At 46.7% G+C, this 24,239-nt stretch overlaps 2 protein-coding genes across 2 annotated transcripts in view; one reads left to right on the forward strand and one right to left on the reverse strand.

Moving 5' to 3' along the window:
* LOC140189166 (uncharacterized) overlaps window positions 1-24,239 on the reverse strand; it is a 751,862-nt gene that overhangs the window by 132,719 nt on the left and 594,904 nt on the right. The gene's annotated exons all lie outside the window — the stretch shown is intronic.
* On the forward strand, window positions 15,618-22,764 carry LOC140188885 (probable G-protein coupled receptor 139). Its single transcript, XM_072245543.1, has 4 exons — window positions 15,618-15,752; window positions 19,265-19,386; window positions 20,747-20,854; window positions 21,858-22,764. Exons 1-4 carry the CDS (start codon window positions 15,618-15,620, stop codon window positions 22,762-22,764), a joined length of 1,272 nt encoding a protein of 423 aa, XP_072101644.1.

Below are 24,239 nucleotides of genomic sequence, written 5' to 3' on the forward strand. Positions count from 1 at the left end.
GACTCTTCCTGTCTTACTTGTGATCCGGAAACTTATCAGCAACCTTCACATTAGGTGTGACATTTTTACTAATGATCTTGTCTCAGTGTCCTAGATGTTCCTTGTTGGGCCCATCACCACCTCCATTTCCTTCACACTGTCAGTCAGGAGCTGCAGCTGGTGCACATCCCTCATACGAAGTTATTACAGACACAGTTCATCTCCCCGATCACCCACATCCCGAGACAAGAGCATGTCACTGCCATATCTGGCATTCTAGATACTACAATAGGGAGGGAGATTCTGTAGAAAACCTCTGAGATTTGACTTCCCAGAGTAAAACACTTCATCTTCAAATTTTCTACCCACATTTTCAACTGCTGTGTTCTGCTGAATCATTTGGCATTCCTCCTCATTGTCCACAACTGCAGTAAATTTGGTGTCAACTGTGTAGTTTCCTGGTTTGTCACTAAAGCCCTTGTTAAACAGCAGAAGAATATTGGCTGCTTCCTGTGATAGCCTTCCTTGTAGAGCTGTTCAGTGGTAGTGAGGGTTTTACCTGTGATGGAATGGTTGCAGACACAGCTTTTCAATTGCTATTCCATTCAATGCATTGGTGTTTCTAAACCACACCAGTCAGGCTATTTTCCACGATAGATCTTTAGAACATTATCAAAGTTTTAGATGAAGTGCTAAATCTGCTCAAACGTATATAGCATAGGCCTTAAATGCTGGTAAATCTTTCCAGGAATCCGCTCCTCTGAGTCTCCACACCAAGGTAATCTCAGCAAATATTGGAGAAATCATAGTCGCACACTAATCTGTTGTTTAAACAACTTTCCATCACCTGCCTAGATTGTTTTTTTTTTCTTTCTTCCGCTGCCATTACAAACACCTTTGGAAATTGAAGCACGTATCATTCAATATTCACCGTTATCAATCCCACTGAAAGATGCCCAGTGGGAGAGACGGGATAGGGAGGATCCATGATCTGGGCTGTACAGGTCTCTGTCGTTTGATGTGCTAGGGTTATACTGGTGTTTAACAGCAGAGCACAGTGCTGGTTGTGTACAGGACCGCGTGCTCAGTGTATAGTTCTGAAAGTATTACCGTCTGTGTCCTGACAATGAAGGTTGTATATTTCAATCTCCCTGTATTCGACTGCTGACTTTTCGTGACCAGTCACATATGCAGTTTATGTTTATACCAGATAAAGGCACTCCCCTTCCCGTTGCAGTACGGGCCAGATTTTGTTTAGATCTTTGAACTTACAGTACAGTGCCAACAGTTTGAACATCATATTTCACTGCATGTGGTATGTGTCTTCCTATGGACTAAATCCCCCAAAGGACTTAACCAGCTAAATGCTCTGAGAGACCCAACAACACCGCCACTTTAATATTAACACACCAGAGAGTATCACCATACTCCTTTCTGATCACGCTTTCCTCCACGTCCTTCTCCTCAGCGAACGCCAGTGAATGCAAAGTATTTTGCATTGCATGCTAACTGTGACTCCAGGCTCAAACTCCCACCTTTTTCCTGAGAGGTCCTCTCCTCTCCCCAATATACTGCTGTTATCAATACATGCATAAAATGCCTTGGGAATCTCAGTGAACCTCCTCAATGAGGAAATTTCTTCGTGAATGTACACTCTTCTGATTCACAGTGTGATTTTTTGTTGCTTCTTGTATGATATTCCAAGACCTTGACCAATTTCATCTCTCAAGACCTTACATATGACTCAATTTATATTTTTAAACAAAAAGACTTCTCATCACGCTGAGTTCCTAAACGTCCCCGTACTTCTTTACCTTCCTCGCAGGGACAGGGACTTCCTACATTCTGAGTGGCTGGACTGTAAATGACTCTTACTTGTCATACATCAGCTAACGGCAACTCCATCCAGTAACAACCAGTATCATCAGCTCCCAAACTGTTCTCAATAATTCCTGCCAAATTCTACTATAATTTCCCATCCACAATTTTCCATTCATCCACCTGCAGGTCCAGACTTATCCTCATCAATAACCATCTGAAAACGTTCAAAATTATCTTCCTTAAATCTATCCCAAAGAAACTCCAATCAACTTGCTAGGCTCATTTCCAAATGCTGTATCAATTGTGTCCCCCTCCCGAGTGGACCATCTAGATACTGTTTATGGAAACGTTGCTAAACACACCAGCCTCAGGTGATAAGGAGGTCCCAGTCAATCCGGGGAGACTATTCATCCACTATACCTTCTTTATTGTTTTTGCATCAGCCCAGAATCTGCTGACATATATGTTCCTCTGTCTCACTGGCTATTGTGTGGCCTACAGTATAATCCCGCCATAATGTTTGCACCTATCCGATTCCTGAGTTCTACGCACGTTCTCTTACTGGATTAGCCTCTGGGATCACCTCACACTAGTGACATTCTACCTGATTAGCAGTACAGCTCCCCAACATCTTTTAGTTCCCCTTGGTCTGTCTGAATGATATAAATCCAGGGATGTTTCGATACCAGTCCTGGTCTTCTCTCAGCCAGATCTCTGGAATGGATGGATTACCGTGTCATGTACTAATCCAGGCTCTAAGTACATCTGCCTTAACTGTTCTACACCCTTCACTGAAGTAAACTCACCTTGCTCTTTGGTGCTACTGTGCTAATTAATCCCTCCCCCCTTTCGATTTCCTTTTGTCGTTCTTTGACCTCATCTCTGCCTTCCCCTCAATGCTACTTACTAACGTATAGTTATGGATCCCAACACCCCCTCCACATGCCACTTGATAAAAATCTTCAGGGTTGCTCCAGCAGGCTTCCATGTGAGAATATGAATTCCCTTCAGTGTAACCCATCACCTTACACCAGTCTCGCTTATCCTGTAGGAGAGCCCAATGATCTGTGTCCCTGATGCCCTCCCTCCTCCTCCAGATTGTTAGCCACACATTTAAGTACACCGACTTACTATCTTGTAACTCGCAAGCATGTGCCACCTGAAGAAATCCTGAAATCACCATTCCAGAACTCCTACTTCTTAACTTTCTGCCCAACTCCCTAAGTTCACTTCGTAGGACTTTCTCTTTCTGGTGTTATTTCTAATAAGGACCACAACCACAATATGTCTCCTCCTCGCGATGTCTCATTTGGGTGCTCACGCTCTCTCCCTCGCGCTCACTCTAGCTTCATCTCCATGGCACCCTCCCCCTCGGGCGGTTTCTCTCGCGCCCTTTCCCACGCACGCTCTACCTCACGTGATCGCCCTCGCGCCCGATTTCTCGCGATGTCTCATTCGCTTTCTCCTGTCTCCCTCAGCCCTCGCGCTGTCCCTGTTCGCGCTCACTTTCTCCATCTCTATACCTGTATCTCTCACAGAGCTGCAGGTGAACGTAACAGTATTTCGTTTTCAATTCTAAAACCGATAAAATTCTCTTGCAGGAATATTGTTCAATGTAGCAGTGAGATGGAGAACATGCAGGTAGAAAAAAGAGGAGAATCAAAGAGGGTAAAGAAAAGGACGGGTTATGAAGGGAGCTGGAGTGGTTGATACAGACGAAGACATACTCCAAGATCAGGCAGTTTTCTCAGAACGCGGAAGCAGGGGTAACAGTTTCGCCTCAAGATTCAGTTTAACAGGGCCTCCCAGAAAGAGTGAGGGTTTCTCTGGGATGCTGAGGCCAGTGATGGGGTTGGGATCAGCTGTAAACTGCTGTTTTGTAACTCTAAGGTAACACACACAAAATGAAAGATCGTAAACAGTTGACAGGGTTCTGATGCAGGGTCTCGGCACGAAACGTCGACAGTTCCCTCTTTTCTATGGACGTTACCTGGCCTGATGAGTTCCTCCAGCATTTTGTGTGTGGAATCTAGTAAACAGTTAACGTTTCGGGCCGAGACCCTTCATCAGGATCTGCTTTTGTGCGTGCTGTTTTGTATTTCGAGCATCAGCAGATATTCTCGCGTTTGTTTTGTAACTCTGTTGATCACATTGTTTCCATTCACCAACAAGTGGGGTGACAGAATAGGGAGCATGAAGGCAACTGAGCTGTAATGCTTTAGAGCATTTATTTCTCACGTTTCATAAGCTTCAAAATCCGGTTCAGTGGGTATTTCACCGCATTCTTTAGTTCTTCTCGGAATTTGCTCTGCGTGAGGACGTAAATGCAAGTGTTGGTGCAGGAACTAGATACCTGCAGCATTTCCGATGTGCGGTCTGCGATGTAACGAGGATCGGTGACGGACTCAACAAAACTCCGTCTATAGATAAAAAACACGACGTATGTTCCCCACAACAATATGAAACTAGCGGTTATGCTGAAGAGCAAAACGATGGATTAGCGTCGGTTCTCCATCTCCCGGTCCTTGTCGTTCTCTTCACTCTTTTGTCCCTGGAGCCTCCTTTGGGCTCGACTGGCCGCCAGAATCCGCCTGACAGTCAGAATATTGAACAACAACATCAGAAATATTGGGACATAAGGGTTTAAAACGCGATGAAATATCGCAAATATCAACCATGCGGGAGAGTTTTTGTAGCTTGGTGTATAAACACAGTCCCAGGCAACACCATCAGTTATTTCTTCAGGCTCGTATACAAAGCCCCAGGGGACACTCAAACAGGCCAGCACACTCACTGTCCCGATAACCACAGCCGCCATTCTCTCAGTGCAATATTTTGTTTTAAGCTTCTCACAGCAAATAGCCACAAATCGATCGACGGTGAAACCGACCGTCAACCAGACAGAGGTCGCAGTGCTCGCAGCAACCAACCATAGGCCAAGTCTGCACACAGCAGTGATTCGCAGGAATGATCGGGGAAAATAAATCCGAGCAGTCATTCTCAGCAGCGGATCGGAGATAACGACCATTCCCACCAGGTAGCGAGTGATACATTTGGAGAGTCTGCACTTTCCCCGGGTTAGAATGACAATCACTACCAAGTTCGCTGGAAGACAGAAAGGGGGCGGCAAGTAGAGAAAATATTGAGCAGAATTCAATGCAGCGGTTTGAGGGGATCTTGTAATAATTCCACTTTATTCGTGCATTAAGCGGTGGGAAGGTCGAGAGAGGGCGCAGCGCTGGCGGAGACAGAGAAGGAGTTTACACAATAAAATAAATTCAGTGTGATCTGATACGGATTCCATACTAATGTAAGTATAAATAAATACATTTCACAGTATTGATAATTTTGAAGCACCACGTCGGTTGTGTTAATTTTCTCAGCAACGAGCTTATTCTGTTGTCCATCAACTGCTTTATGCTCTGTCATATCGCTCACGTTTATTAAAAATCCACGACAGCTTTCTTGTTACAACACAGAACTACTCACATTTGCTATAGTGTTGCTGCCAGTCGGTAGTTTGATTGTTGCACCTAACTCAGAAAACCGCTCACATACAAATGCAGACAATCCACTGGTATAATTTCCGCGGACTGTATACACACAATATTTGGAAATGCAGTGCAAGATGTTAAAAAAAACAAAAGCACACAGACCCGATCAGCTTTTTTTTTTTGGAAACAAACGGCTGGACGAAGGCAGTCTGACCCGTCGTGTTTCATGGATTTTGGTGGATGTGCTGAGTTCTTGCAGCCCGCTGTATTTAAATCCAGATCCCTGAATCCACAGTCCCGGTGTTTACACTTCATTCTTGAAATATGGAACACTCGGAATGCACAGATGAGAGTGGCAAGCAGCAACAGAAACAATCACAACACTGGAATTAAATTTCAAGTCCCACCAACAGCAGCGGACCCAACGGCTTACCGGGAATTCCACAGGCTGAAATGAAAGGATAGTAAACGTCTTCTAGCCGCCAGATAACTGGGTACATAATTTCAGTGAGAATCTGTGATTTCTTTTGCTCCTGAATTCACATCTCCGTCAGTCACTTTGAGTTGATACGTTCAAAGCGGCCCTGATTTATACAGAGGATCAATCTCCAGAGATACTGTTCTTCCCCTGACGAACTTTCTTAGTTACGGTCATTAAACAAACAATTTAATTTAATGACACCCTCTGATGTAAATCACAAACAAGAGAAACCTGCAGATGCAGGAAATCCAAGCAGCACACACACAATGCTGAAGGAACTCAGTAGGCCTGAAACGTCGACCGTACTTTTTTCTGAGTTGATGCTGAGTTCTCCCAGCATTTCGTATCTGTTTCTCTGATGTAAATATTGTTCTGATTGAAGACAGACATATTAAAATGCTTTGGGCATTTCCTCAGCAGTGACTCATCGAGTAGAAGTAATACCCGAGCTTTCATTGTCATTTGTCACAGAGCAGCCGCATTTGCAGATTTCACGTTTATGTTGGCAAATTATTCATTAACAAAAGGATTCGGCCGACTCTGACTGGCCCCTGACTTCTCTTCCAGCAGTTTCTAACTGTGAACTGCCCTCGTGTCCTTCAAATCCTTACAAGTTACGCACGCAGGCGCACACACTCACACACATACACGTACAGAGTGAGGGGAAGAGAGAGAGGGTAGGGAGAAGGAGAAGGAGAAAAAGGAGATATGGTGTGTCGAGAAGGAGAGGGAGAGAGAGAGGAGAAGGAGAGAGAGAGGGTTCATTCCATATCTTCAAATCATTATCTGTCAGTCTCTGGTACGGTGCGAAAGCGTCAGGTTCATCCTGGACCTTTCATTCTTCGGTACAGTGAGAGGTTTTATGCTTCATTCTGCACCTATCAGGCTCTGGTAGTGTGTGTGTGTGTGAGTGTGAGTGTGAGTGTGAGTGAGAGTGAGAGTGTGAGTGTGAGTGTGAGTGAGAGTGAGAGTGAGAGTGAGAGTGAGAGTGAGAGTGAGAGTGAGAGTGTGAGAGTGTGAGAGTGTGAGAGTGTGAGAGTGTGAGAGTGTGTGAGAGAGAGTAAGAGAGAGAGAGAGAGAGAGCGTGAGTGTGAGTGTGAGTGTGAGTGTGAGTGTGAGTGTGGGGCATTCTGGGCCATTCATTCTCCGATACAGTGTGAGAGTGTGGGGATCATTCTGTACCTGTCAGTCACTGGTACAGTGTGAGTATATGAGGTTCATACATTGTTGCATTTTTCCATAACTGTGGCATTGAATCGTCATATATAATTACCTGCATTTTTGTTGAAATTACATTTTCACAACTATATAAAACTGCCTCCAGCTGATAATTATTTATTCTGCAGAGAGACAGTTTAGAATGAAATTTATTACATTGAATTAGCTCTTCAAAAGCAATCGCATCGGAAATGGAACCATCGGCGCACAACGTATTTACAAACACCTGATTATTAATTTACACTATTTGAGACTATTTAATTTTACAGTACCATGGGTAAGGAGATAGTGTACAGAAGTAGATTGAAAAGAGACCTTGCATACTGGGAATTCAGAGAAATTCCGTACCCAGTGCAACAATAGAATGCAGAACAAAGTGGGATTCCTCCACTTAAGTTTAATGTCGGTGTGTCTGCATGTCCCTGTCGTGTGATGACCAGGACTGCATACAATGCTTCAGGTTTGGCCAGACTTGTGTTTCTATCGTTCCAACTGAGCTCCCTGCTCTGCCGTTTGTTACCTTCAGCCAATGATGTTAAGTCTCCATCGATTCTGAACTGACTGACTGAACTAATCCGTTAACTTCCGAGATCTGTCCTCACATTTTACAGTATTAATTCAGATCAAAACCCAGGACTGAAGTGGCTAGCACGAGAGGCCATAGCTTTAAGGTGCCTGGAAGTAGGAATAGAGATGTCTGGGTTAAGTTATTTTACGCAGAGAGTGGTGAGTGCGTGGAATGGGCTGCCGGTGGTGATGGTGGGGGTGAAAACCATAGGGTCTTTTAAGAGACTCCTGGATGGCTACATGGAGCTTCGAAAAATAGAGTGTTATGGGTAAAGCCTAGGTAGTTCTGAGGTACGGACATTTTCGGTACAGCTTTATGGGCCGAAGGGCCTGTATTGTGCAGTATGTTTTCTATGTTTCTATTAAAGGGAACGATCTGTCAATATTTTAAAATGTAACTCAGCCGCTGTCCGTCACCCTGTATAAGATGGTGTCGGCATATGTGCTTGATTGTGACTGTGTGCATGATGAGCAGGCAGAAGCTGCGTGTTCCAGTGACCATGGGTAAAGCGACATTGAAATCGTCAAAGCAGCGAGGTCTGGTCAAGTGTACATGTTGCCCGTTAGATCTAAACACCCAGAGCCAAAATAATATGATCCGTCAGGACTCACCACGACCACAGTGTTCTTCCCCAGTGGACTGATCAGGAATTAGGTGTAATTCCAGTTCTACCGAGAGATCCTCTCCAGCCCCAGGACAGGACACAATGGCAGAACGGCACTCTGTGTGTGTAATCGCGTTTGCAGTAAAACATTCCCAGCCAACTGCAGTGCAACAACTGCACTGGTACTGGGATCGGTGAGTGATGCTCCTGGAATCTGGTACCGACTCTTGCTGCTCCTCATCAAGAGCAAAATTTCCATTCTAACAATGAACTCGGGCTCAGTCTCAGAAGGACATAACCGTCGTGGTATTGGCCATGATCCTGACCACGGTAACTTCCCTGACTCCCATCGCCTCTTTCCTCCTGTTGCCACCCATGGATAAAAAGGATTGTATCTAGTTGCCAGTCAATGCACCATCCAGCTTGCCTTTGGTCTATGGAAGAAAAATCTGTGTTATCACCTTTTATTCCCACCAACCAACATTAAGCCTGTGACCTGTTATTTGAGTTGTTCAATGTCATAGCTTCACAGTTTTTAAGCAAAGTCCTCAGACGGTCAGCACGAGTCCACTGACACTATCGGTGAGTTTTACCCGTACCCGATTATGCGACATTATTTAGGATCAAAACGAGACTAACGACACCCTGATAGTCCCTCTGTATCCATTCCCCTCAGCAACAAGTATACCTCTTTGAGTGGGAGTGATGACCCATCTGGGCACAGAAGCAGAAGAACCACTGTGGCTGGCTCTGAGACACAGCTGAAGGGAAAAGTCAGGCATTGTGGTAGTGATGGGGGACTCAGTAGCTAATGAGGACACACGAGATGATACTGTGTCCGCAAAAGAGACACGAGGATGGTGTGTTGCCTCCCGGGTGCTAGGGGCCAGGGTGTATAGGTGCAGCTGCAGGATATTGGCAAGGGGAAGGATGAACAACCAGAGGTTCTGCGGCAAATTGGCACCAATGACATTGTCAACAACGGGGAGAGATCTCACACTGAGTGTGTAGTTTTACGAAAGAGGCTGAAAGGAAGGGCCTCCGAAGTAGTAATCTTCAGATTACTCCCGGTGCCACGGGCTGGTGCATGTAGGAATGGGAAGACAGCACAGATAAATGACTGGCTGAAGGAGATAGTGCAGTTTGGCATGGTTTCAATTTCTTGAATCGTTGGGAAAATTTCTGGGGAATGGATGACCTGTGCAAGTGGAACGGTTTGCACCTGAACTGGAGGGGAACCGATATCCTGGCTGGAAGGTTTGCCAACGCTACTTGATGGTGGGGGGAGGGGTGTTGCTGGGTATTGGCGGAGGATGATTTTAAGCTTGTGATGCAGGTGGCAAGGAACTGGACAGCAGATCAGCATGTGATGGATTGGAGAGAAAGGTAGATGTCAGGGAAGGTATTGATAGGAAAAATCAAATTAACAGGTATGATTAGACTGAGAGTTCGAAGTGTGTGCATTTTAATGCTAGGGCTATTATGGGTAAATATGATGAACTTGGATCATGGGTCGACAGATGGAAGTACAACGTTACGGCCATTACAGAGACTTGGTTGAGAGATGGACAGCATAGGTGATTAATGAACCAGATTTTCGAAGTTTTAGAAAAATTATGAACGAGGTAAAAGAAGTGGATTTGCCCTTCTAATCAGGGACAATATCGCAGCTGCACTCAGGGGAGTCATAAAGGAGGTGTCAGACAGTAAGTCAAATTGGCCGTGGGGGGGGGGGGGTACTCAGGAATAGAAAGACTGTAATTGTTACGTAACCGGCAACAATGCATAACAACCGAGCGAGGTTATATAAAAACAACCAAACATTTATTAAACACGGATAAGCAATTAAAAAATACAAACGAAAACCTTAACCGGAAGTTAAACGCTATGCGGCCGTTCAACAAATCTCCTCTCGGTACTGGTTCTTAAAGCGATAAATGCGAAAACAGTTGTTAAAGCGGTAAAGTCAAAATACAGTTCTTAAAATGGTGAATTGGAAAGTCCAACAGATTTATACATTCAATTGGGAGACACTTCTCTGGAGTAGGATTTCTTCAGAGACGCGACTTTCCTACTGGTTCTGTCCAAAGGATTCATGATGAAGGGAATAAACGGCTTAAAACAACTGAACTTTATTTCTAGAGAGCAAACCTTGCATGAACTTCAGTAGGTCTTTTGGCAGGAGTTATCCCCGATGCAGGCCGCTACTTCTTGAACCAAGACTCAATAAGGTCGATTAAACTGCCGAACAATCCTTCTCTCAATCCTTCATATCCTGTACTTTGATAAAGTCTTCACTCTCCAACACTACTGAAAAGGTACATCAACGAAGCTAGCAGAAATTGAGTAAACTGCCAGTCCAGCACTATTGTACCTTACAATAGAAGGTAAAATTCCGTTTTAAAAAATGAAACTCTGTCATAAAACAAATACGCAAAGGAACGGAGACTCTGACTAACGTTCTAGCTGGAAAACTAACTGCATCGCCAGAGGTCTTCACTTTTATACCCGTGGTGAAAATGCCATCACATGACCTCACATTGGCGGGAAAATTACATCAGGTGACCTCCAGAAGACCATTACATCATTCTTACAAGAAAGCCACAAAATCATATTGATGAGATTGTACTGTAGACTAGAAATAGGCACCGTGACACCGACGAACAGATATGTAATCAGATTAAGGAAATGTGTAAAAATAATAGTATTTCTGTTAGCGTGGGGGATGTGGAGGCTCCAGTTTCACTAATTTAAACTGGTACCATCTTAGTGTAACGGATTTTAATGGGACAAAATTTGGTAAGTGTACCCAGGAGGGTTTTTAAAATCAATATGTGGACGACGAGCCGTTATAGACCTCGTGTTGTGTAACGAGAATGACCAGTTTACCAACTTTACAGTGAGTGAATAGTTAGGGATCAGTGATCACAGCTACTTAATTTATAGGATAGCTATGGCCCTTGAGGAGAGTTTTAAATTGGAGTAGGGGAAATTACAAGGGTATTAGGCAGAAACTGTCATGGTCCGGTCCGTGAAGTCCACATTCATTTCACGGTCGGGTCCATAGAAATAGAACTCCGGGACTTCCAGCTGTCCCTCGTTTGGTTGAGTTAATCATAGGAACCTGATACACATCTTTGGGCTTGGAACATAAGTAGCCTTGGGGTTGAGTGTAGTCGGCTGTTTTTTCTTGTCAGCCCCCATTGGAGCACCCTGCTGATTGAAGGCTAGTGAAACCATTCGTGATCTCTAGGCCAGGTTGGAGGACCACAGTTTCATGGCGCCTTGTTGCCACTCGGCGGAGTAGTCATCGTGGTATGGATTCGTCCGTTTCTGTAGCCAACCAAGGTTGCTGGCTGCCCCGAGACTCAAAGCGACATCCGGGTTGATCGCCTTTCCTGTCCTTGCCTCCGTCAGGTAAGCAGGCCGTTTGCCGGTACTATGAGGTTGGTTCTGTCCATTCCTGTCCCTTGCCTCTGTCGGGTAATCAGGCCGATTGCCGTTACCCTCCCTTCGGTGCTGTCCCAACCTGTCCCTTGCCTAGTGGGTGTGAACTCCGCGTCCTGCTCAGGAGATCCGCGTCCTGTTCAGGAGAAGCTCCAAGAACCCAAGCCTGGAAGACCCCAAGCCAAGCTCCAAGAACCCAGGCCTCGTGGATCACAAGCCAAGCTCCAAGAACCCAAGCCTCGAGTATCCCAAGCAAAGGTCCAAGATCCCAAGTCTCGAGGATCCCAAGACAAGCCCAAAACCCAAGCCGCGAGGATCCCAAGCCAAGCTCCAAGAACCATAGCCTCGAGGACCCAAAGCCAAGCTCCAAGAACCCAAACCTGAAGTCCCCAGCTTCCCAGCTCACGACCCAAGGTCGCCGCCTGCAGCCAAACACAAGACCCAGGACCCCAGCCTGCAGCCAAGCTCAAGTCCCAAGACCCCAGTCTGCAGCCAAGCTCAAGACCCAAGGGCCCAGCCTGCAGCCAAGCTCAACACCCAGGACCCCAGCCTCAAGCCTCAATGGGAAAGACCCCAGCCTGTCTCCAAGTTCATGCCTCTAGAAACCAGCCACGTCCTGTCCTGAAGCCATGTCATGTCCTTGCCTGGTTCTGGGGTGGTTCCTTATCCAGTCCCGGGCTCGGAGTCGAAGCCTTGTCTCCTGGTCCATGGTTTCTAGTCCTGGTCGCACTTTCCCTAGCCCAAGTCTGCGTTATTGACCCTGCTCCTGGTCTTAATCCTGTCACGTGCCTACTCTAGTCAAGTCCTGTTCCTTGTACTTCATTGACTGTGTCTTGCAGTTGGGTCCGTTCCCAACGCGTCCCATTGTGACAGAAGCTAAGAAGAGTTAGTTGGGATCAACTTTTCTCTGGCAAGGGAAGGTTTTTAATGGTCAATTGCAGAGAGGACAGGAAAGGTATGTTCCTGCGAGAAGGAAGTGGATGGAAAGGTAACAGATAATGAATTTAGACAAGACGAGAAAAGGAAAAGCATGTAAAGAGTCGAAAAGTAGGGTCAAAATAATCATATGATGAGTATAATGAAATGAGCAAGGAACTGAAGAAGGAAATTCGGAAAGCCTGGCGCGACCATGAAAAGACCTTGGCAAATTGGATTATAGTGAATCCAAGGCACTTTAATCATACATCAAGAACAAAAGGATAACTAGGGAGGGTAGGTCCACTCAAATAAAGGGAGAACGTTTGTTTCGATGCAGAGAATGCGAGTGATATAATTAATGAGTACTTTGTTTCGTTGGTTACCAAGGAAAATGAAACGGAGGACCAGAAGATCAGTGATGATTGTATAAATAAGTCGCTCATTTATAGGTCAAGGTCGAGGAAGGGTAGCGCCTCCTAATCAGTATTAAGGTCGATAAGAACCCAGGGCATGATGAAATCTACCCCAAGATATTGAAGGAGGGAAGAGATAAAAAATGCTGGACCCTTGACCAGTGTTTTTGTGTCCTCTCCAGAGACATGCGAGATTCGATAGAGCTGCCGAATGGCTAATGTACTTCTCTTTAAGAAAACAACGACGAAAATCCTGGGGAATTGTTATAGAAAATTCTGGAAGATACGATATATGAACATTTGTTAAACCCATGGCCTAATTAGGGAGAGCCAGTATAGTACATGTTTCACGACAGGTCAAGCTATACCAACTTGATTGAGTTTATTGACATGGGGATGGGGAGATTGATGAGGGTAGGGCAAAGGATGGTATCTACATGGGTTTCATTCAGGCATTTGACAAAATCTCTCATGGGAGGCTAATCCGGAAGATTACGATGCAAGATGTCTGTCGATAATGAGCTGCTTGTATTCTGAACTGGCTTGTACATAGAAGGCAGAGTGTGCTGGCTGAAGGTACGTAATCAGCTGGAAGTCTGTAATTACAGATGTTCCGCAGCGATCTGTGCTGCCACATATGTTGTTTCTGATGTATATAAATGAAAATCTAAATGCATTGGTTATCATATTTATCAATGAAACCAAGATTGGTGGAGTTGTATGAAGTGTAGACGACTGACAAAAAGTACTGCATGATATATGTTAGTTGCAGGTATGGGCTGAGAACTGGCTGATAGAGTTTTACTCTGATAAATGTGAGGTGTTGCTTCCTGAGGGGGCATATGCAAGGTGACAGTACTCTGTTAATGGTAAGATCCTCAACAGTGTTGCTGAGCAGAAAGATTTTTGGGATCCAAGTTCCTAGAAACATTAAAGTGGCGACAAAATTTGATTGTTGATTTTTACATCAAAATCAGTCTTCAATTGGATGTTAGCACATTTCCTCCACCAATGTGACCTCTGATCTTGTGCACTAGCCTTTCCTGGGACAACTTGACAAAGGCTTTCTGAAAATCCAAACACGCCACAGCTACGGATTCCCTTTATCAACACTGCGAGTTACATCTTTGAAGAACTCAATTAGTTTTGTCAAACATGAGAATCCTTTCAGTAAGCCATGTTGATTTGATTTTCTGTGTTTATTCTCTGCTGAAAGAATTGTTATTTCTGGATTGATCACAGATTCCAGTATCTTGGCAGCGGCAGATGAGAAAATAACAGGTTGTCAGTTAACTGTATTTTGTCTTCTAGTCCTTAACAATGAAATGACATTTGAGACTTTCTGTTGCCATGGGGACAGATTGGGACATGATGCATTTTGACAAACTTCAGAGTCTTCACTTTTGTTCCAGCCAGTTCCTTTCAACAACACATCCTCCCACCCCCGACTCCTACGGACTGCAGTATGTTGGGACCTGATGATATTTTACTTTTGGTCCCATTAGATTTTCCGTCGTGAAGTTGACTCAGAATATGCTACAGTACGACATGGGAACAGGCACTTCAGCCACAGTGCTGTGCTGAAGTAATTAAGCTACTACGTAAAGGCTCAAAAAAGATAATTTCTTTTGCCTGCAGAATATCCATTTCCCTGCTATCTCCACACATTCGTGTGCCTATCGAAGAGCCTCTTAACAACCTCTATATGACGGTCTCTACCAACATGCCTGGCAGTACATTTTAATGATCTACCACTCCCTGTGTATGACATATAAACATCCTCTGTACATCGCTCTTTTGCGTTAAATGCATCCCTTTCATAATTGGTGATTCTGTCTGGATAAAAGTTATTTCTTGTTCATCATTGTCTTTCAAAACTATAACCTACCATCTCATCTCCTCTTGCCACATGCCCAGAAAAAAAAAAAATCTGCACAAGTTCGTCAAACTGTCCACACAGAATATGCTTTCTATTCTGGCGTGTACCCTTGTAAACCTCATATTCACACCTCAAAACAGGTGTCTCTCAATCCGAATTTGGGCCATGTCAGAACCGGGTGACAACAAGGACAACACATTGTGTGAATAAACAAAAAAGCAAAATAAATGATAATAAATATTCAGTAAATATCGGGAACATGAGTTGTGCTCTCCCTGAATGTAAGTTCATTGTTCGGTTGTGTGAAATTATCCCCTCTGTTTCAGTGGGTTTGGAATGCAGTGCCAGTGTTTTTACAGCGTGTCCCATTATTACAGAAAAAATACCTTATACACCCAGATAAATTTGTCGTGGTGGGGGCTGGGAGCGGATCCAATTGCAAGACACAGTCACTGAAGTACTTGGAACTGGACATGGCTAGAGTCTAGAGTTAGGGACGTGAGTGGACGCAGACTAGGAGCTGGGACAAGAGCTCCGACTTGGGCTAGGACTTGACCAGAGTAGCGGAACCAGGACAAGGAACTTTGAACTAGGAGCCTGGGCTTGGACTCCGAGCCAGAGATCGGAGAAGGACCTATAACCAGGGTCTTGACTCGGGCTCGGACCCCGAAACAAGGCGAGAACATGACGTGGCTACAGGACTGGACATGGCTTGGGTTTCTTCGAGGCTTGTGTATTGTCTCCGAGCCCGAGCCAGGGCAAGGACGCAGAACCTGGTATTTCACTCGGGCTCGGATGCCAGAACTAGGCGAGGACAAGACGTGGCTTCAGCTGAGGAGTAGCAACTGGACTGGACTGGACGTGAGACTGCTGGACAGGACAGCGGAACCCAGCACAGGACGAGGGAATCCCAACACCGGGCTGGGCAAGGTACTCCTGGGCTGGGCGAGACTCATGGACAAGACGAGAACACAAAGCCGACGCTTGGACATGACAAAGTTCTTGGACGTGGCTAGAACTTGACGAGACCCTGAAGCCTTGACTTGGTCGAAGAAGAGACAGGAACGCAGAGCCTTGGTCAAGGGAGAAACATGAACATGGAACACAGAGCCGGGACCACTCCTTGGAAACAGGACGTAGGGCCGGGACTCATATACAGAACACATAATATGACAAGACGGTTCCCAACACAAAGCAGCGGCAGACGACCGGACCTACCTTGTGAAGGCGTGGACACAGACAGTCCCAACACTAGGTAACTGAAAACGGCCGGACCAACCGAACGAAGGCGTGGATACAGACGGTTCCCAATATGAGGTATCGTCAAACGGCCAGACCTACCTACTGAAGGCGTAGACACAGACAATTCAAAACAACGATTGACAGTTCCTTATCTTGTTCCGGCGATTGAACTTGACAGCGGTGCAGGCTAGTATTACAGGCGAGGCAGAGCTTCAGACGAGGCAAGCGAGACAAGGCTTCAGACGAGGCAAGACGAGGCAAGTCTTCAGACGAGGCAAGGCGAGGCAAGTCTTCAGACGAGGCAAGGCGAGGCAAGTCTTCAGACGAGGCAAGGCGAGGCAAGTCTTCAGACGAGGCAAGGCGAGGCAAGTCTTCAGACGAGGGTTTCAGATGAGGCAAGCCTTTATACGAAGCAAGGTATCAGGCTCGGGAAGGCTTCAGTCGCAGCAAGGCTTCAGACGAGGCAAGGCTTCAGCGGGGCATAGAAGGAAGGGGAACAGAAGGGATTCAGACCGAGGGTATGGACAAGAACAACACAGCAGCCAGAGTCTGAAACCTGAAGCTATTTATGAGGCCAGGCAAACGATTAATTAGCTGCCTCAACAGAAACTGGGGAATACCAGAAAACCTGGAATAAAGAAAATGAACCGGACCGTGAACCGGAATGCGGATTTCACGGACTGGACCATGATAAAATTAGCTGTTTCCTGGAGACCAGGCTGAGTGCTTCAGATCATTAGTTGACACAGGATATTTTGGGGGATGCACTAGAATATTCAACCTATCAATTCTATACTGTAGACCATCAAGTCTATAGTACTGCATTCCCACTGTCCCATTCCCAATTCTCTTCCCACAGCACTGCAGGTTACTTCTTCGGAAGGACCTGTCCAGTTCGTCTTTGAACAATTTGATTGGCTGTTCGCATCATCCCTGCAGGCAGTGTCCCAGATGAGAACAACAATCAGTGTAAAATAAGAATTTCATTGCATGCTCCTTATATCATTTGCACATTCTTCTCAAATCATTGAACAATTTGCAGTGAACAGAACAGCACAGGAACAGTCCACTCAGCATATTGTGTGAGTGTGTGTGTGTGTGTGTGTGTGTGTGTGTGTGTGTGTGTGTGTGTGTGTGTGTGTGTGTGTTTGTGTGTGTGTGTGTGTCAGTTCGATCTGTATGTTTAGTGAACATCAGTGAATGCAAAGTATTCATTTTGTACCTCGCAGTACAGGAACCAAAATAATACAGATCATCCATTAAACAAGCAGATCTCAATTTGGAGGGCAGCACAGATCCGACAATATCACATAGCCTATTTTCTCTCTCTCTCTCTCTCTCTCTCTCTCTCTCTCTCTCTCTCTCTCTCTCTCTCTCTCTCTCTCTCTCTCTCTCTCTCTCTCTCTCTTTCTCTCTCTCTCCTTCTCCAACTCTCTCTGCCTCTCTCGCCATCTCTCTATCTCTCTCACTAGCGCTCTATCTCCAGATCTCTCTCTCCATCCCTCTCGCTAGCGCTCTCTCTCTCTATCTCTCTCTGTCTGTCTTTGTACCTCACGCACGTCATTTTCTCGTTCACTCTTAGTCATCCTGCATCTATTGTTCTTCCAACTCCGAGCATTTCTTTTTATTCGTTTACCGTTCTTCCCATTCCATTGCAGGATAACACATTTCTTTCCAGTTATCTTTTGACATTTGTCAAATTTAAGACGTGTATAAAAGACTACTGCATCAGAAACACCAAACACAAAATGCTGCAAGAACCCATCAGAATTCGTGTGGGTTCCCTTGGATTTCCAGCATCTGCAGATTTTCTCGTGTTTCTACATCAACACAGTGGTCAATTGATCATTTCCAACCCGACTTTTTTTTCTCTATTGTATCTTTATTGACCAGGATGAAGCTGAATGACTGAAGGGCAGATCAACTTGGGAAACTACAGAGAAAGAAGTTAGGGGTCGGACAGTGCCGCTAGTCTTTGTTGAGTAGCGAACAATTAGTCAACAAAAAAATAAATCTCCAAATGTAGCTGCTCCGTGACAAGGTTCAGTCTTTGCAATTAAATCATCAGGCCTATTTCCACAGAGACACTGCTGAGGTAATGCCAAAGAATTTTAATGTATACAGTATATGTACATTAGAGTCAATGGTGTTGAATCAAGTTGTCATGGTCCGGTCCGTGAAGACCGCATTCTAGTCCACGGTCCGGTCCGTCGAGTCAGGACTCAGGGTCTTCCATCTGTTCCTTGATTTCATGGAGTTAAGCATAGGCACCTGATTGCCATCTTGGGGCTTGGAATATAAGTAGCCTTGGGGTTGAGTGTGGGCTGTTGTTTTGACTTGTCAGTCCCCCTTGGAGCAATCTGCGGATGGAAGGCTAGTCAAACCATTCGTGATCTCTAGGCCTGGTTGGAGGGTCAGAGCTTTATGGAGCTATTTTTCCACTCGTTGGACAAGTCTTTACGGTATGGATTCGACTGCTTCCCGGGCCAGCTGAGAGGCCGTCAGCCACTCCGAGCTAGGTAGGGATCCGGTGATTTGCCGAGCCAGTGGAGGTTGCTGGCTGTAACTGCTAATCGGAGTTACCCCGAAGCAGAGATGGAACTGTTTGTCGTTCTTTGGTATTTGGCTCATCTTGTCCTCGCCTCCATGGGGAAAGTTATGCCGCTTTACCGTTGCCGTGCGGTGGGAAATGTCTTGCCTTGTCTTTGCTCTGTTGGGTAAGTCTGGCCGTTCTACCGGTATCCAATAGGTGGATCCGTCCCACCTTGGTGTGTAGAGGTTGAGTCCTGGCTTCTTTAAATATAAGACCCTGCTCTATGTCTATGTCCTGTCCTGTCTCATGTTGGTGTCGTCTTAGCGATCAGTCCCGACTTTTCGAAGGACATGTCCCGGCTCTATGTTGATGTTCAGTTCGCAGTTGGTCTCTCAACTCTGGCCTCCGAGTTATCAGCCTCCGAATTTCAAGACGAGGATCCCGCAGCCAAGCTTCAAGACCCAAGCCTCGAAGTTCCGGCAGCCAGGCTCCAAGAAAACTAGTCTCGTGGATCCCAAGCCAAGCTCCAAGAACACAAACCTCGAGGATCCCAAGCCAAGCTCCAAGAACACAAGCTTGAAGTTCCCAGCCGCCAAGCCTCAACACCCAAGGCCCCAGCCTGCCGCCAAGCTCAAGACCCAAGGCCCCAGCCTGCCGCCAAGCTCAGGACCCAAGGCCCCAGCCAGCAGCCAGGCTCAGGACCCAAGGCCCCAGCCAGCAGCCAGGCTCAGGACCCAAGGCCCCAGCCAGCAGCCAGGCTCAGGACCCAAGGCCCCAGCCAGCAGCCAGGCTCAGGACCCAAGGCCCCAGCCAGCAGCCAAGCTCAGGACCCAAGGCCCCAGCCAGCAGCCAAGCTCAGGACCCAAGGCCCCAGCCAGCAGCCAAGCTCAGGACCCAAGGCCCCAGCCAGCAGCCAAGCTCAGGACCCAAGGCCCCAGCCAGCAGCCAAGCTCAGGACCCAAGGCCCCAGCCAGCAGCCAAGCTCAGGACCCAAGGCCCCAGCCAGCAGCCAAGCTCAGGACCCAAGGCCCCAGCCAGCAGCCAAGCTCAGGACCCAAGGCCCCAGCCAGCAGCCAAGCTCAGGACCCAAGGCCCCAGCCAGCAGCCAAGCTCAGGACCCAAGGCCCCAGCCAGCAGCCAAGCTCAGGACCCAAGGCCCCAGCCAGCAGCCAAGCTCAGGACCCAAGGCCCCAGCCAGCAGCCAAGCTCAGGACCCAAGGCCCCAGCCAGCAGCCAAGCTCAGGACCCAAGGCCCCAGCCAGCAGCCAAGCTCAAGAGCAACGACCCCAGACTGTCTTCAAGCTCAGGCCACCAGGCCCTAGCCACGTCCTCTCCTGAAGCCATGTCATGTCCCTGTCTGGTTCTGGGGTCCGAGTGCGAGGCAAGACCCACGTTCTGCGACCTTGTCCTGTCTCGGGATCGGAGTCGAAGCCTTGTCTCCTAGTCCATGATTTTCAGTCCTGGTTCCGCTTTCCCTAGCCAAATTCTGCGTTCTTCTCCCTGCTCCCGGCTTGTATCCTGTCACGTCCCTACCCTGTTCCTTGTACTTCAGTGTCTGTGTCTCGATTTTGGTCAGTCACCAACACCCCACTGTGACACAAATTGTTTGTTCAAGTAACTGTGACTGAGAAAGTTAGTGAGGAGTATATCCGTATCTCTGGAGACTGAGCCTCTGTATAAATCAGGGTTGATGTGAAGCATCGGCTCAGTGTCTGCCGGAGCTGTGAATTCAGGAGCAACAGGAATCACAGATTCTCATGAAATGGTCTATCCAGTCATCTGGCGGCTACGAGACCTTTACTATCCAATTATTTCAGCCTTTGGAATTCCCGGTAAGTCGCAGTGTCAGCTGCTGTTGGTGAGAAGGAATGTTCAATTCCAATGTTCTGATTGTTCCTGTCACTGCCACATTCCAGTCCCAGTATTCCGCATTTCAGTATTGGAATGGAAACACCAGGATAATGGATTCTGGGATCTGGATCTAAAATAAACAGCTGAAGGAATTCAGGGAATCCGCCAACATTTGTGGAACTGAGTGGGTCAGGCAGCGTTCTACCAATGGTTTGGGATCAATAATGGGATCTTCGGGTTTCTGTATTTTTGGTCTTGTAGCAGCTGCACTGCATTTGCAAATATTGTGCTGAAACAGACCTCGGACATTTCACCAATTGATTGTCCGTATTTGTATATGTGCGATGTTCAAACCATCGATTGGCAGTAACGCTTTAGCGAATGTCAGGAGTTCCATGATGTTTCACGAACCTGTTGTGGATTTGTAATAACTGTGTGCAATATAACTGAATATAAAGCAGTTGAAGAACGACACAATAAAATATTTGTTGAGCAGATTATCACAAGCGACGTGATGCTTCATAGTAATCCATACTGTGAAATGTATTCTATTATATCTACATCTGAGACCGTTACAGACATCTGACTGCGGCATCGAGTTTGCTGCTGGACATTGAATTCCTCTCCCATGCTTATCTGCGATGGAATCAGTGGGAGGTGTCATGTCTGTCGTGAGGTTGTGTTAGCAATCAGTCAATGCTCTATTGTAAAGTGAGTGAGAAGGCAAAAGCTGGAATAAGAAACAAACTCGGGCATGCTGGAAACACAAAACGCCAAGGAGATTGTACAGAAAGGGAAACCAGTTTACACTCGTGTCTGGAATCTATCCGAGAACAGTTCTGAGGAGAAATAATTTAACTGTTTCTTTTTTTTTCCACATATTATGTTTTACCTGAATGAGCATTTCCAGCATTTCCTACTTTTGTTCCGTCCTTTGGCAGTTCTGCCGCTTACAAGGATCGCCATGGAAGTTGATGATTGTCTAATGGAAGAATCCCGTCATCAGCGTCCGAACGAGACGCGGAAGACACCGGTAGAAAATGTTCCATCCAGAATTGATTCACTGGAGGTAGTTACCCAGTTTTAGCTTTCCGCTGACATTTCACATTTTGGTCATCAGTAAGTAATCCGTATTCAAATTATTTTACTGTGTAAACACTTTCTCTGTCTCCGCCAGCTCTGCGCCTCCCTCAACCCTCCCACCGTTAAATCCATCAATTAAGTGAAAATATTACAGGATCCCCTGAACCTGCTGCAGTGGCTTCTAATCTGTATTTTCTCAACTTGTAGCCTCTCTCGGCCCTCTCACCGCTAAATGGAAAGATTAAATGGAAATGTTACAGGATCTGTCCAAACTGCAGAATTGGCTTATGTTTAGATTTTCGCAAACTGCTGTTCCCTGTTTCTCTTCCAGCGAATTTGGTGGCGATTGTGATCCTGTCCCGGGGAAAATGCGGTCTCTCCAAATGTATCACTCTCTACCTTGTGGGAATGGCAGCGGCCGATCTCCTGGTCGTTATTTCGAATCCGCTGCTGAAGTGGACTGCTGAGATTTATTTTCCCCGATCATTCCTGCTCATCACTGCTGTGTGCAGACTCGTCACGTGGTTGATGTTTGCGAGCACTGCGGCCTCAGTCTGGCTGACTGTCGCTTTCACCGTCGATCGATTTGTGGCTATTTGCTGTGAGAAGCTGAAAACAAAATATTGCACCGAGAGAACGGCGGCTGTGGTTATCGGGACAGTGAGTGTGCTGGCCTGTTTGGAAACTGTCCCCTGGGGCTTTGTAGTCGAGCCTGCAGAAATAATTAACGGTGTTCCCTGGGATTGTGTTATGACACCGAGCTTCAGAAACTCTCCTTCATGGGCCACATTTGAGATTTTTCACCGCATTTTCTACCCTTGCGTCCCTTTCATTCTGATGTTACTGTTCAATATTCTGACTGTCAGGCGGATTCTAGTGGCCAGTCGAGCCCGCAGGGGACTCCGGGGACAAAAGAGTGGAGAGAAAGACAAGGACCGGGAGATGGAGAACCGACGCAAATCCATCGTTTTGCTCTTCAGCATAACCGGTAGTTTCATATTGTTGTGGGCGACACTGGTGGTATTTTCTAACTATAGACGGGTTACAAAGAGTTATGTTTATTCTGCCACGGATCCCCTTTACGTCACAGACCACGCATCGACAATGCTGCAGATTCTCAGTTCCTGCACCAACACGTGTATTTACGCCCTGACTCAGAGCAAATTCCGAGAGGAGCTAAAGAATGCGGTCAAATACCCACTGAATCTGATGTTGAAACTCATGAAACGTTAGAAATAAACGCTGTAAAGTATTACAATTTAGCTGCCTTCATGCGCCCTATTCTAGCTCCCCACTTGTGGGTAAATGGAAGCAATGTGATAAACAAAGTTGCAAAACAAACACGACAAAATTTGCAGATGCTCGAAATACGAAACAACACACGGAAAATCAGATCCTGATGAAGTGTCTCGGCCCGAACCATCGACTGTTTACACTTGCCCACACACAAAATGCTGGAGGAACTCAGCAGGCCAGGCATCATCTACAGAAAAGAGTAAATTGCCGAAGTTTCGGAACGACATACTTCATCAGAATCCTGTCAACTGTTTACTGTTTTCCATTTTGTGTGTGTTGCCTTAGAGTGACAAGATAGCTGGTTACAGATGATCCCGTCGGTATCACTGGCCTCAGCTTCCCAAAGAAATCCCCCTTGCGCCTCACGTCCCGCTCTGTTAAATTGAAGCTTGAGGCGAACCTGTTTCCCCTGCTTCCCGGTTCTGACAAAACTGCCTGACCTTGGAGAATATTTTCGCTGTACATCCACTCCAGCCTCCATCACAACCCGTCTTTTCCTTCATACTCTTTCCTCCTCCTTCTCCACCTGGAGGCTTCCCTTCTCATTGTCACCTTGAACTACCTTTATGTAACAGAATTTTATTTTTTGTACAATTGAAGACATATTACCATTGCCTTCACTTGTAGCTCTGTGAGAAATATAGGGAGTGGGGGAGAAGGAGAGGGGGAGAGGGTGAGGTGGAAGGGAGGGGGAAGAGGGAGAGAGACAGGGAGGGGGGAGGGAGAGGGAATGGGAGGGGGAGGGGAGAGGGAGGGGTAGGATTCGCAGGGAGGGAATGGGAGGGGGTGAGGGAGGGGGAGGGGGAGAGGGAGAGGAGGAAAATAGAGAAAAGGGAGAGAGGGAGGGTAAAAGATTGAGATAGAGAGAGCGAGTGAGACATTGTGAAGGTGTGAGCGTGAGAAGGAGACAGCGCGAAGTTTGACGGTGGGGAGAAGAGAAAATGAATGAGAGATCGCAAGAAAGGGGGCGCGGGAAAGAGCGCGCGAGGTAGAGAGCCTGAGGGAGCGAGCGTGAAAGTGAGCACGAGGGTGAGAGCGTGCACGATGGTGAGCGCGAGAGAAAGCGAGAGAAGCAGACATCGCGTTCGGACAGAGGACTGGGGGGAGAGAGAGAGAGAGAGAGCGAATGAGACTGTGATAGAGTAGCGGGAGAAGGAGACAGCTCGAAGGCTGCGGGCGCGAGGGATAGTGAGCGAATGAGACATCGCGAGTAAGAGGGTGCAAGGGAGAGCGCAGGAGGGACAGGACGTGAGCGAGGGTGAGCGTGAGAAGGAGTCACCGCGAGGGGAAGAGAGGTAATGAGACACCGCGATGGAGAGAGAGAGAGAGAATGAGAAGGGGAGGGACAGAACAGGCTGCATGACATTGTCGGATCTCTGTTTCCCTCGACACTGAGATTGGCTTGTGTGTGT

Source organism: Mobula birostris, chromosome 28 (assembly GCF_030028105.1).
Source record: "Mobula birostris isolate sMobBir1 chromosome 28, sMobBir1.hap1, whole genome shotgun sequence".
Lineage (NCBI taxonomy): Eukaryota > Metazoa > Chordata > Chondrichthyes > Myliobatiformes > Myliobatidae > Mobula > Mobula birostris.

Bases quoted from the DNA above. Each gene is read 5' to 3' on its own strand.
- LOC140188885 (XM_072245543.1), top strand. From the start codon at position 15,618: ATGCCAGAACTAGGCGAGGACAAGACGTGGCTTCAGCTGAGGAGTAGC. The intron at 19,387-20,746 runs GCTCAGGACCCA...GTGCTGAAACAG, and splicing joins AGGCCCCAGCCAGCAGCCAG to ACCTCGGACATTTCACCAAT. The intron at 20,855-21,857 runs CGAACCTGTTGT...CCCTGTTTCTCT, and splicing joins AGGAGTTCCATGATGTTTCA to TCCAGCGAATTTGGTGGCGA.